At 36.3% G+C, this 10,139-nt stretch overlaps 1 protein-coding gene across 3 annotated transcripts in view; it reads left to right on the forward strand.

Moving 5' to 3' along the window:
• Nucleotides 1–8,487, forward strand: part of IMPG2 (interphotoreceptor matrix proteoglycan 2) — a 95,298-nt gene extending 86,811 nt beyond the window's left edge. For all 3 annotated transcript variants that reach the window (XM_063457547.1, XM_063457555.1, XM_063457563.1), the window contains 2 exons: nucleotides 3,429–3,488; nucleotides 5,953–8,487. In XM_063457547.1, coding sequence (XP_063313617.1) covers nucleotides 3,429–3,453 — 25 coding nt within the window. In that variant the 3' untranslated portion in view covers nucleotides 3,454–3,488; nucleotides 5,953–8,487. The remainder of the gene's footprint in view (nucleotides 1–3,428; nucleotides 3,489–5,952) is intronic.
• Nucleotides 8,488–10,139: the final 1,652 nt, after the last annotated feature.

The raw sequence follows: 10,139 nt of genomic DNA on the forward strand, positions 1-10,139 counted from the left end.
TCAGGAGCTGCAATCTACCGAACACCGACCACCCCCTGGCTCATTAAATACAAACTAACCACAATCTTAAGTGCTCTCCCTGTGCGGCTGCCGTTCGTATGACCGAACAACATGTGCTGTGGAAAACGGCGGCCATCTTGTCACACAAATACAGGCAGCGGCACTTGGTTGTTGAGTATATGGAACTTAAAGTCAGATACATGCTTGTACGAACCTCGGTGATCTTGCGTTGACGCCTGCTTCTTTACGCGACAAGACAGGAGAGCGCTGTTCGGTAGGATTATTCGCACAAACTAGGCGAACAATTGCTACCTATGAGCCAGGGGAACCGTTTGACATCTTATTTGTTTCTGAACTCCCGAAAGTATCCGACCACTACCACTTTTTCTCTGGAACTAATTTGGGCAAACGCTACGTGTGTGGTTGGTCAAAACTTTACCCTGGTGGCAATTTGGCTGTGTTCGGGGGATCTGAGAACTATTTGGATATGTTGGGCGCTTAGATCCAGGCTATCCACGGATATAATGCTTGTGGGGGTTCATATATATGTTATGCATATTTTGAGGTTTTTTTGTATAATATTTTGTACCTCTAGTGCTTGGGAGATGATTAGGTTAAGTAAAAGCAAGCCCTCTTATCTCCCAGACACAGAGCAGCCTGGTTGCACTTACTGTACAAATAAATGGAGACCCTATACTGGGGTTGTGTGTATATAAGCAGGCCACTGGGCCCCAATAAAGTTCATTGTACCCTTCATCAAGTATTGGCTGATGTTTGGGTAGCTCAGAGTTATAATCACTGCTTCACTTCAGGACCTGAGAGACTAACAATGGCTATACTCAGTCCAAGTATAGGGGATCCGTGACAGCAAAGAACAACTTTCCACTGTCTAGCTGCAAATGTACTGGTTATTTGTTTTGAATAGCCACAACAGCTACCCATATCATTCCATTTGCATTCCCTCAATTGCTCAAAGACCACTGAAATATTTAGTTTAAACCCACATTTCTATTATTCAAATGTAAATACTGTGACTCCCGGGAAGCTTTTTAGGTATAGGGAACTTGAAAAGCTTTTCCCCCAGCCACCCATCCATTGTGTGCCCTCTTTTAGTTATATACCTTACTCTTCAGATATGACTTTCTTGCCTCCCTGTCATCTTTTTTATCCTTAGACCCCAGCTTGAAGTCTTGCTTTCCCAGCCTCATAAATGGCTTTACTAACCATGAACATTAAGCCAAAAGGAACCAATCGCACGTCCCCTTTAATATAAAGTATCTTTCAAACAGGGCCGGACTGGGACAAAAATTTCTGCCCAGACATTCAAAGGCACAGTGGCCCAAAATGATGTGGCAGGGCAAGATTGTCATCAGTGACTCCCCCCACCACCCCAAAGAAGGCATGTCAGTTTGATGCCCATGCACAGAGCACTGCTAAAGAGCGCTTTCACTTGGAAAATGCTTTGTGTTTTTTTTTAGCACAGTGCAAGCATGTTTAATGACATGCTTGCTGGTAAGTTGTCTCTGCTGTCCCCATAAGTGGAATAAAAGAGGGACAGGCTTGGAGAATATGTTGTATACTTATATGGGGAGGCTGTCTATGGTTGTGCCTGTGTTTTAAAGCTGCTTATGGGGTTGTGTGTGTGTGTGGATTTTTCTGTTGGGGTTTTGTGTGTGGGGTTGCTTGTAGGAGGAGGCTGCTTGTAAGGTTGTGTGAGCAGGTAGCCTTCTTGTGGGATTGTGTGTCTGTGAATGGGGCTGTTTGCAGTGAAGAGCTGTTGGTAGAGTTTATGCATAGGGGTGGTAGTGTGTCAGTGTTTGAGGAGATAGGTTCTGTAGTATCAGAGTGTTGTTGTGATAACCTGCGGCTACTCTCTGATATGGAAGCCAGAACAGGGATCAGCAGAAGGTTCAGCCTTTTACCCTGATGACATTAGCATGGGCTTGCTGGCGAGAGAGATCTTTGATCTCCCCACCAGCAGAAGGGTCCCTTCCAGTAGCACCAGCCCTGCATAGGGCAGCCGGGGAGATCCTTAGATCTACCCTGTCGGCCTCAGCCCGTTGCCAGTCTGGCCTTTTTGAAGACATTTCTTCTATAGATGGTTTGCATGCTTTCCATTGAAATGCACTGTAAATTTAGACATTGTGACAGAGTGGACTACAGCGCATTAGCACAATAATAATAACTGGTATTAAGCCCAGCTTTTGAGCAAAGTTAAAATTGAAAGAATGTAATAAAGAAGTTGCGGAAATCAGAACAATGGAGGGAATCAGCATTGTGCTCTCAAATAAACATTTGGCTTAAACAACAACTTGGATTACAGTGGTCATTATTCATAACTTCAAAGAACTTTATGAAAGTGTTCAATTCTAATTCATTAAATGTTCCATTGTTTATTGGGTTTAGGTTTTGTTTTTGTTTTTTTATTTTTTTTTGCATTGTTGTGAATTACCATTGAAATATTCAGTTTAAACACACATTTTTATTGTTCAAAAATTCATTGAACGCAAAGAGATATCATCCAGAAGGACAACTCACTGAAAAGCAGAGAATCCGAACAACATTACGTAAGAACACTGGTGCAAACATGTCTTTCTAAGAGGCTATATTACTTTAATAGTATGGTGAATTAGTAGGTCTCTAAAATTTAAGTCAAATGGTAAAACCATTGAAGTAGACAGATATGCAAAGTCTAGCAGGTTGGGTAAGCAGAACCTAGGTTATCAGAAGGTACAGGCAGGTTATAAAGCCGAATGCACAGCTTCAAAGATAAAATCTGCAGAGTATCAAAGTGAACACTCAGGATAAAAATGTATGGGTGAATGGACAGATTCACAAAACACATTTATGAATTGCTTAAGTAAAACAAAATGAAGAAGCTGATGCCCTTGTGATCAGGTTTTCATGTTCCTTTGAGTGAAAATGATGTGGGCAAATTTAAAAACATAGGGGTTAGAAAAAAATACATAAATAAACCTTCGGAATACATAACATTATACAATTAACTGAAAACTAAGGATATACTCAGAGGTTTATTCGCTAAACCAGAAATTGTGGATAATCGACATGGGAAACTGAAGGCCAAAGTAACCAAATTGCAGGAAAAGATAGATCTGTGCCAAATTTCCTGAATCCTTGGATTTTGTCCAAGGATTATATTTTAAATATGCAAAAAGGGAGCTGTAGTTATGGGTCCTCATAAATATTTATGGAAGAGCTCCCGTACACAATTATTATGCTGATGTGGAGGATAATTCACGAGATGAACTTTGACACCCAAAGCCCAAAGTATAAATTGCTTAGGGCATTTGTGTGTCTAAAAACATGTTTAAATACTGTAAATATTGCCTATATATAACAGAGATTTAAAAAGTTTGTGATATATTTATGCCACCTGCATAATTATTGCATTACCATTTCTTATACAGGTCAGTGGACAATGTAAAAAAATGAGCCCCACAAATTAATTGAGCAGATTCAGCTAAAAGGTAAGTAATGTTTTATAAAGTTTTTTTTTAAATTTCAATTTTTTTATGTAAAACAGCAAAGAGTACAAATCATGCTTCCCTCTCATATAATAGAAAAAAAGGTAGTTTAACAATTTTTCACAATATTTGTGGAAAAAAGGAGACAAACGTTTACCCTCTAAGACGAAATAGACCAGCAAAACATAGAAAATAAAAAGAATCAAGGAAACCAAAGAAAACAAAAATAGAACACACAACTCTAGTAGTAGAGATATTTAAGTGACAGTTTGTGTAGATAGGACCACAGATTTGCTCAATTTCTAGGGGTATAGGGACTAGATTCAATGATTGGAGATATGTTTGGGCTTTTGATAAGTCCCGGAGTATAATAAAGGTACTCCCACTGATTATCAACAGAGACCATGAGTGTCCTCATCGAAAACTAATACTTGACTTTTGCAAACAATTGGTTATAGGTTTCATGGATTAATGCCACTTAGTGGTGGAGCTGGCAAGTCCAATAGAAACTTAAGAGAAAGTGTCTAAATTTGAAAAGGTCATTATAGCATTCCTATCAGCAATGTTTTGAAAAATCATTATTACATCTTGCGAAGCTTATCCTGGGGCTTTAGGGGACTTGGCAATACAGAAAATGCCATCAAATGTTAGTGGTTTCCCTCTGCATTGAGGGAGAAAAGTGGTGAATAGCTGTCACAAAAACTGCTGGAGTTCTGCTGAATCCACGATTTAATTAATGCCTCGGATTTTGAGGTTTCAGCAGTGACTCTGGTCATCCAGTTCCTCCACCAATAATTGCAGGACTGTGTATGAGTTCTGCAATGGAAGGGTTGATGCCTCAATCACATTCATGTGATATGAGGCATCCATTCCTGAAATCCGGCCAGTAAGAGCATGTAAAGGGTGGTGGCCAGCCATGAGAACTTATCCAGTGAATCCATCAAGGGATTCTCAGAAGGTAGTAATGGAGCCTTTTCATTTAGCATTATTTTGGGCCTCGTGAGACTCTGAAGAAGATCCGCAATAATTTGGGATATCTCCAGCATAGTTAATCTGAGCTTGTTTGAGTGTTTGTCCATGGCAGGAGATTGTTATGTGGTGTATCTTGCTGTAAAAAGGAAGGGTCTGGGTCCCCAAAAGCATACATTAGCAGGCCAAGAGAACAATAAACCTGTTTCATTCAATTCAAATAAGTTAACATTTGTATACCAAAGCAAGAGTTCACTTTGAACTTGGAATTAAAACTCAACACCTGCATCACTTTGAAAGCACCACCATTTTGGCCTTGATTATTGGAAGTAATTTGCAAACTCACTCAAATTCCTTGCTTAGTAAATCACTGAGTAAATAGACATATAAGACCTGAAAGGAATTCTCAAATTGAATATGTCTCAATTTCACCCCATTAAGATCTATGATAACTCTTGTGCTTAAAAACTAACCATATCTCATTTAGCTGACCTTCTAGTAAGTGACAGAAACTGAAAAAAATATCCTATTTTGTAATTGCCTGACCTTGACAAAAGAAGAAATCTCCACTAGTGAAAGCCAACGCGTACTGTATTGTCTGCTTATCATTTACCCATATATTATTTCTCAAGTGAAATAATAACATCCTAAGCATTTTAAATCAAATGCTGATCTATGCAATATGGATTTGTTTGTTCACATCACCCACATGTTAGAAATTGAAATATTTCTCCCATGAAATACATTCATCAAATGGAATAAAAAAATCCTAAATATATGTCATATTGATATTACTATAAAATGAAAGGCAACTACAATTCAAACATATGAAGTTTGTTTTAGTTATAAAATGAATAGGGAAGAAAGATGCACAGCAGACTTAAACCAATATAAAAAGTGCATATATTTAAATGTAATGTAATTGGTCTGAGCTGTCGCTATTCTCAGTGGGATAAAGGGCTTACATAGCTTTCACAGCAATAACAGGTAATGTTATGGAGCACAGCATCCAAGGACTGCATAGTTTACAAACAAATCACTTCAAGAGCTCTTAAGAAGAACATAATAAAAAATGCAGCTCTTAAAAAAAAAGATAAAGATAGCTGCTACCAACACAATCAATAAAACAAACATACAGATAATCTAGAAATAAGTGATTAATAATTACTTAAAGGGGCAACATAGGTGCCATAACCATTACATGCAGATAGTGGTTATGGTTCCATTAAGTGGTGGAAACTTTTCCCAGTTTTTGGTCAAACTGTTTTTGTTTTTTCAAACTGTTTTTGAGTGGCTTGACTAAGACCATGGACATCCTCTGCTAAGTCCACTGCTTGCCTTTTGTTAATACGGAAGTTATTCTTCCACTTAAGTAATATCAATACTGTCCTAATGTGCAAATAGCATACTTCTACATATGTTATGTTCTTTTTAACTGTGCAATTCACTAACATAGTTTTTTCTTGTTTTTTTTTTTGTTTTTGTTTTACTTGTACAGTCTAAGGAAGCTTCTGAAAAAAAGTATGAATGCACAAAAGAATTCCAAAATAAAGGATGAATCACATTTGCCATTACAATAGAATCAATAAACTGTTGAGATACCTTACATTATGTTCCAGGGAATTGTATGTAAAAAAGAATGGCTATATCGATGATAGATATATAGATAGTTATGATATAGTGTTAAAATGTACTATTTGGAAATACTGTACATACCTGTCCAATAAATTGAGAAAGATTTTCATATCCCTTGCATCACAGTATACATGAGAACACATTTCACTGTTCTTGTTAATGCAGTGCCATTTTGGATGCTCACTGAAATGCTGCAATTCAGGTGTCATTTTTATTTAATCATTCTCGTTCTTTAAAAAAATCTAATTTGTTCTCATGCGTTCTTAAAAGAATCACAACCATTTCATGGCAGCCAATGCATGAGATCAAATCAATATTTTATTTTAATTAGTATGCTAAAACAGCATATTCTTCTTGATATAAGTTTAAAATAAATGGACAGTTATGTAGGTAAAAATAATTTCTTATATAGGAAAAAATGCAAAAGTATGTGCAGTTATATATTAATAACATGTTCTTTATCTCCGATGTATAAATGGAAATGTATTTATAACAATATTCTTACAGTTTCATTTGTTTTTGTAAATATCATATGTTTTTCAGTACATTGTTTTCTTTCTTTCTTTCTTAACATTATCTGTATTTTGCTAATCATGCCACCTGAACTCTGACGAGTTTCAAATTAAAACTAATTTTGGACACATCCGCATAATGATCTGCTACAATGAAAATGAGATGATGTGCTGGAATGGAGCATTCGCTGTATGAAAGAATGAATGTATGTAAAATAGCCAGGGGAAATAAGGGAAAGCAATGGGCACCTGCATCTATATTACAGGGGAAGCAAACATCAACAATACAGGGAGTAGACGTGAACTGCCCTTGGATATGATGGCACAAAACTGAATCAAGCAAAAACAGTTAAACCCAGCCTACTTCCATAGCTTAGTTCACACTGACTAGTCACAGTCGGAACATTCAATGATCACATTGATAATGTTTCCTTAAGATCTGGCTGCATAGAATCTTACATATGTTCTATGGATTTTTCTGACCTACAGATGGGAAACCAAAACTACTCCTGCTAATTGTCCAAATTTAACATGGGAAGGCAGTCAATCTATAAGTTCAAAGTACAGTATGCAGTTTTATTTCAATGCTTTTGGTATTCTTTTAGCTAAGAAGGTTGTTTGACCACTTAAAATAGCATGCTGGTATATGTTGCAACCGTTGTTGGGCATAATTTAACATTATTGCTTAAAGCGTGCCTTTTTCATTCTGTACTCTAATGGATGCTTTTTATGCATTTGCCCTCAAGTTCAAAGAAAAGTGATGATACAAAGTATTGCTTTTCCCAGAAACATATGCTGTTTGAAGTCAATAGCGATATAGTAACGATATGAAGTTTCGATCATCAGAATAGGAACTACATTGAAAAATCACGATTTGATATTGCGTCTGCATGTTTTACAGATATAACTATTTAAGTAGGGCTACAGGTGCAATATTTCAGAGCCACATATTTTGTATTTGGGTTGGCCATCTCTTATTATTCCATAGTCAATAAAATCTTATCTTTAAGTTAGGTAATAATAACATCAACATCAAAACCCCTGGAATTATTTAAAAAACTAGCAATAGTCTTTTCTGGTGAGATATTTTATTATGTTATTAAATAATTGTATTTGATCCATGAGCAAACTTTTCTCTGACTTTCAGAGTCATTCATCAAATCAAGAGTTCTCAGCAACTGAATTTGCAAAATATAGGCCAACGTGGTTAAAATGGAAAGATGTTTTTATTTCTAACAATTATATTTTTAATAAACCTGTCTTGTAAATCACACACATTTGGATGTTAAACCGAATACCCTTCATAATTGTTGATGCATATTGACAAATGATTCAGTCTAGCCATCACATTAAAGCAGTTTTGTAAATGTACACTGTTATATGTTAACATATTTTGCTTTTTGTACTGTTATATTCAATTCACAAATACACACATATATATATATATATCTATGCTAAGTAGTAAAGTCTGTGCCAATTTCCTAATTTATCGTAGGCATCTGCCTTATTGTTCTTAAATGACATCTTACATTTACATTGAACTATAAACTCACTGTTTTAGAAGTTGTATCCCTTTGTCTGGAAGTAGTTCATGTAGGTGTTACAGTTTTTGTTTTCTGTATAATGTTAGTCGTATTAAAATGTTTAAGAAATAAAAGAAAGTAAGTATTTTTCTTCATGCTCTATTTTCCAACCTAAAACATTAGATGTTTTGCAGAATATAGATATTCCACAGCTGTCAATGCTTACTCTCCAAACATTTGCAGACCACTTGGTCCTTAGGATTGTTAAAATGATAATCCTATTGTTAGATGACATTTAAGCAAAGATACGTTGCATAAATCCAAGAAGATTCACACTACCTGTTATTGTGTCTTGTACCAGTTTGCACTTTTGGGGAATCTCATTATATTTTTCTTAAAATATATAAATTGTGCAGTTGTCCTGCCCCACTCTCTATGAATGAAGCAGACTTGTAGATTCATTTTGGTGCTGAAGTGAAATTCGTCCAATTTAGGCTGATTGGGTAATCAACAGAACTCTATAACTTTGGGCTGAATAGTACGGGAATCATGGACCAACCAAACCAATGAACATATTCATTTCTGGGTCGTGATTCTGAATTCCACACATTGAGCCAAAAAAAAAGAGATGACTTATGGGAAAAAACATGATTGATGGTATTGTGACAGTCATTAACTGTTGATTTTACTCACAGATCAAGTGAAAAATGTGCAATAGAGGGAAATGTATAAATATAGATATTTGTTTTTAACACTCAGTTTTCTTTTTTTTTTTCTTTACTGTAGTGGTTACATTTTCTCACTAGCTCCTATCAACATATTGCAAAATATATACATAATACTATATTATGCATATATTTTGCAGCACACCGATTTGCCAATTTTCATTCCATTTTTTGTTGTTCAGATTCTCTTTCCGAATTGGAATCTCGGTTATAAACTTCTGCCATGCCAAACCGACATTTGGGCAAAATTTGGGTGTTTGGAAATATTTTCTGTTTTTGAATTTTTTTTTTTGCTGAATCTAATTTTCTCGCCATGCGCAAGTTTAGTATAAAAGGCATTATGAGAATCTTGTAAATATATGCATGGAGCAACACAGTTATCACAATCCACAAGGAGACAACCTGGTCAATCTATCAGAAATAAACTGAATACATGAATTAAAGTTTTGGTTTTGTAAAACTCATGTGTGCTTATTTCATATCTAAGCAAAACAAAAATGTGCACTAAATAATTGTTTCTTGATCATTGGTCCTTCTAGGTTACAACCCATGCTTTGTATAAAACAGGGCTTGGTTTAATACAGAGCCTCATTGCTGAGGATATATATGCGGAAACACGGGATGAAGTATGAAACATGATGTCTGTCTGTGCTCATCTGCATATTTAGAAAGACATTCTGGAAGATATTTTAAAACCACTATATTTCACTCTTTTTAAAGGAACACTATAGGGTCAGGAATACAAACACGTATTCCTTACTCTATAGTGTTGAAAAAACACGATCTAGCCCACATGCCTTTCCCCTCCTCCCCCCTCTCCGATCCTCTAAATATAGTAAAATCTTGCTTTTATTCCAGTCTGCTGGTGCTGCCTCTGCTCCTGATCTGCCTCCTTGGCTGACATCATCAGAAGTGATAATCTTTGCCAATCACAATGTTTCCCCATAGGAAAGAACTGGATTGGTTGAGATGGTCCTTTCTGATGATTGTGGCCTAGGAGGTGGAGCCAAACACAGCCTTGGCCAATCAGCATCTCCTCATAGAGATGCATTTAATCAATACATCTCTATGAGGAAAGTTCAGTGTCTCTATGCAAAGGATGGATACACGGAATGTCAGTCCTCCATCTGAGGAGTGGCCACTGGAAGTTATCACTAGGCTGTAATGTAAACACTGCTTTTTCTCTAAAAATACAGTGTTTGCTGCAAAAAGCCTGCAGAAACGGACTATACTTACACTAAGCTGTAGTTGTTCTGGTGACTATAGTGTTCCTTTAATTTATTGTAATTC

This window comes from Pelobates fuscus, chromosome 1 (assembly GCF_036172605.1).
Source record: "Pelobates fuscus isolate aPelFus1 chromosome 1, aPelFus1.pri, whole genome shotgun sequence".
Taxonomy (NCBI): Eukaryota; Metazoa; Chordata; class Amphibia; order Anura; family Pelobatidae; genus Pelobates; species Pelobates fuscus.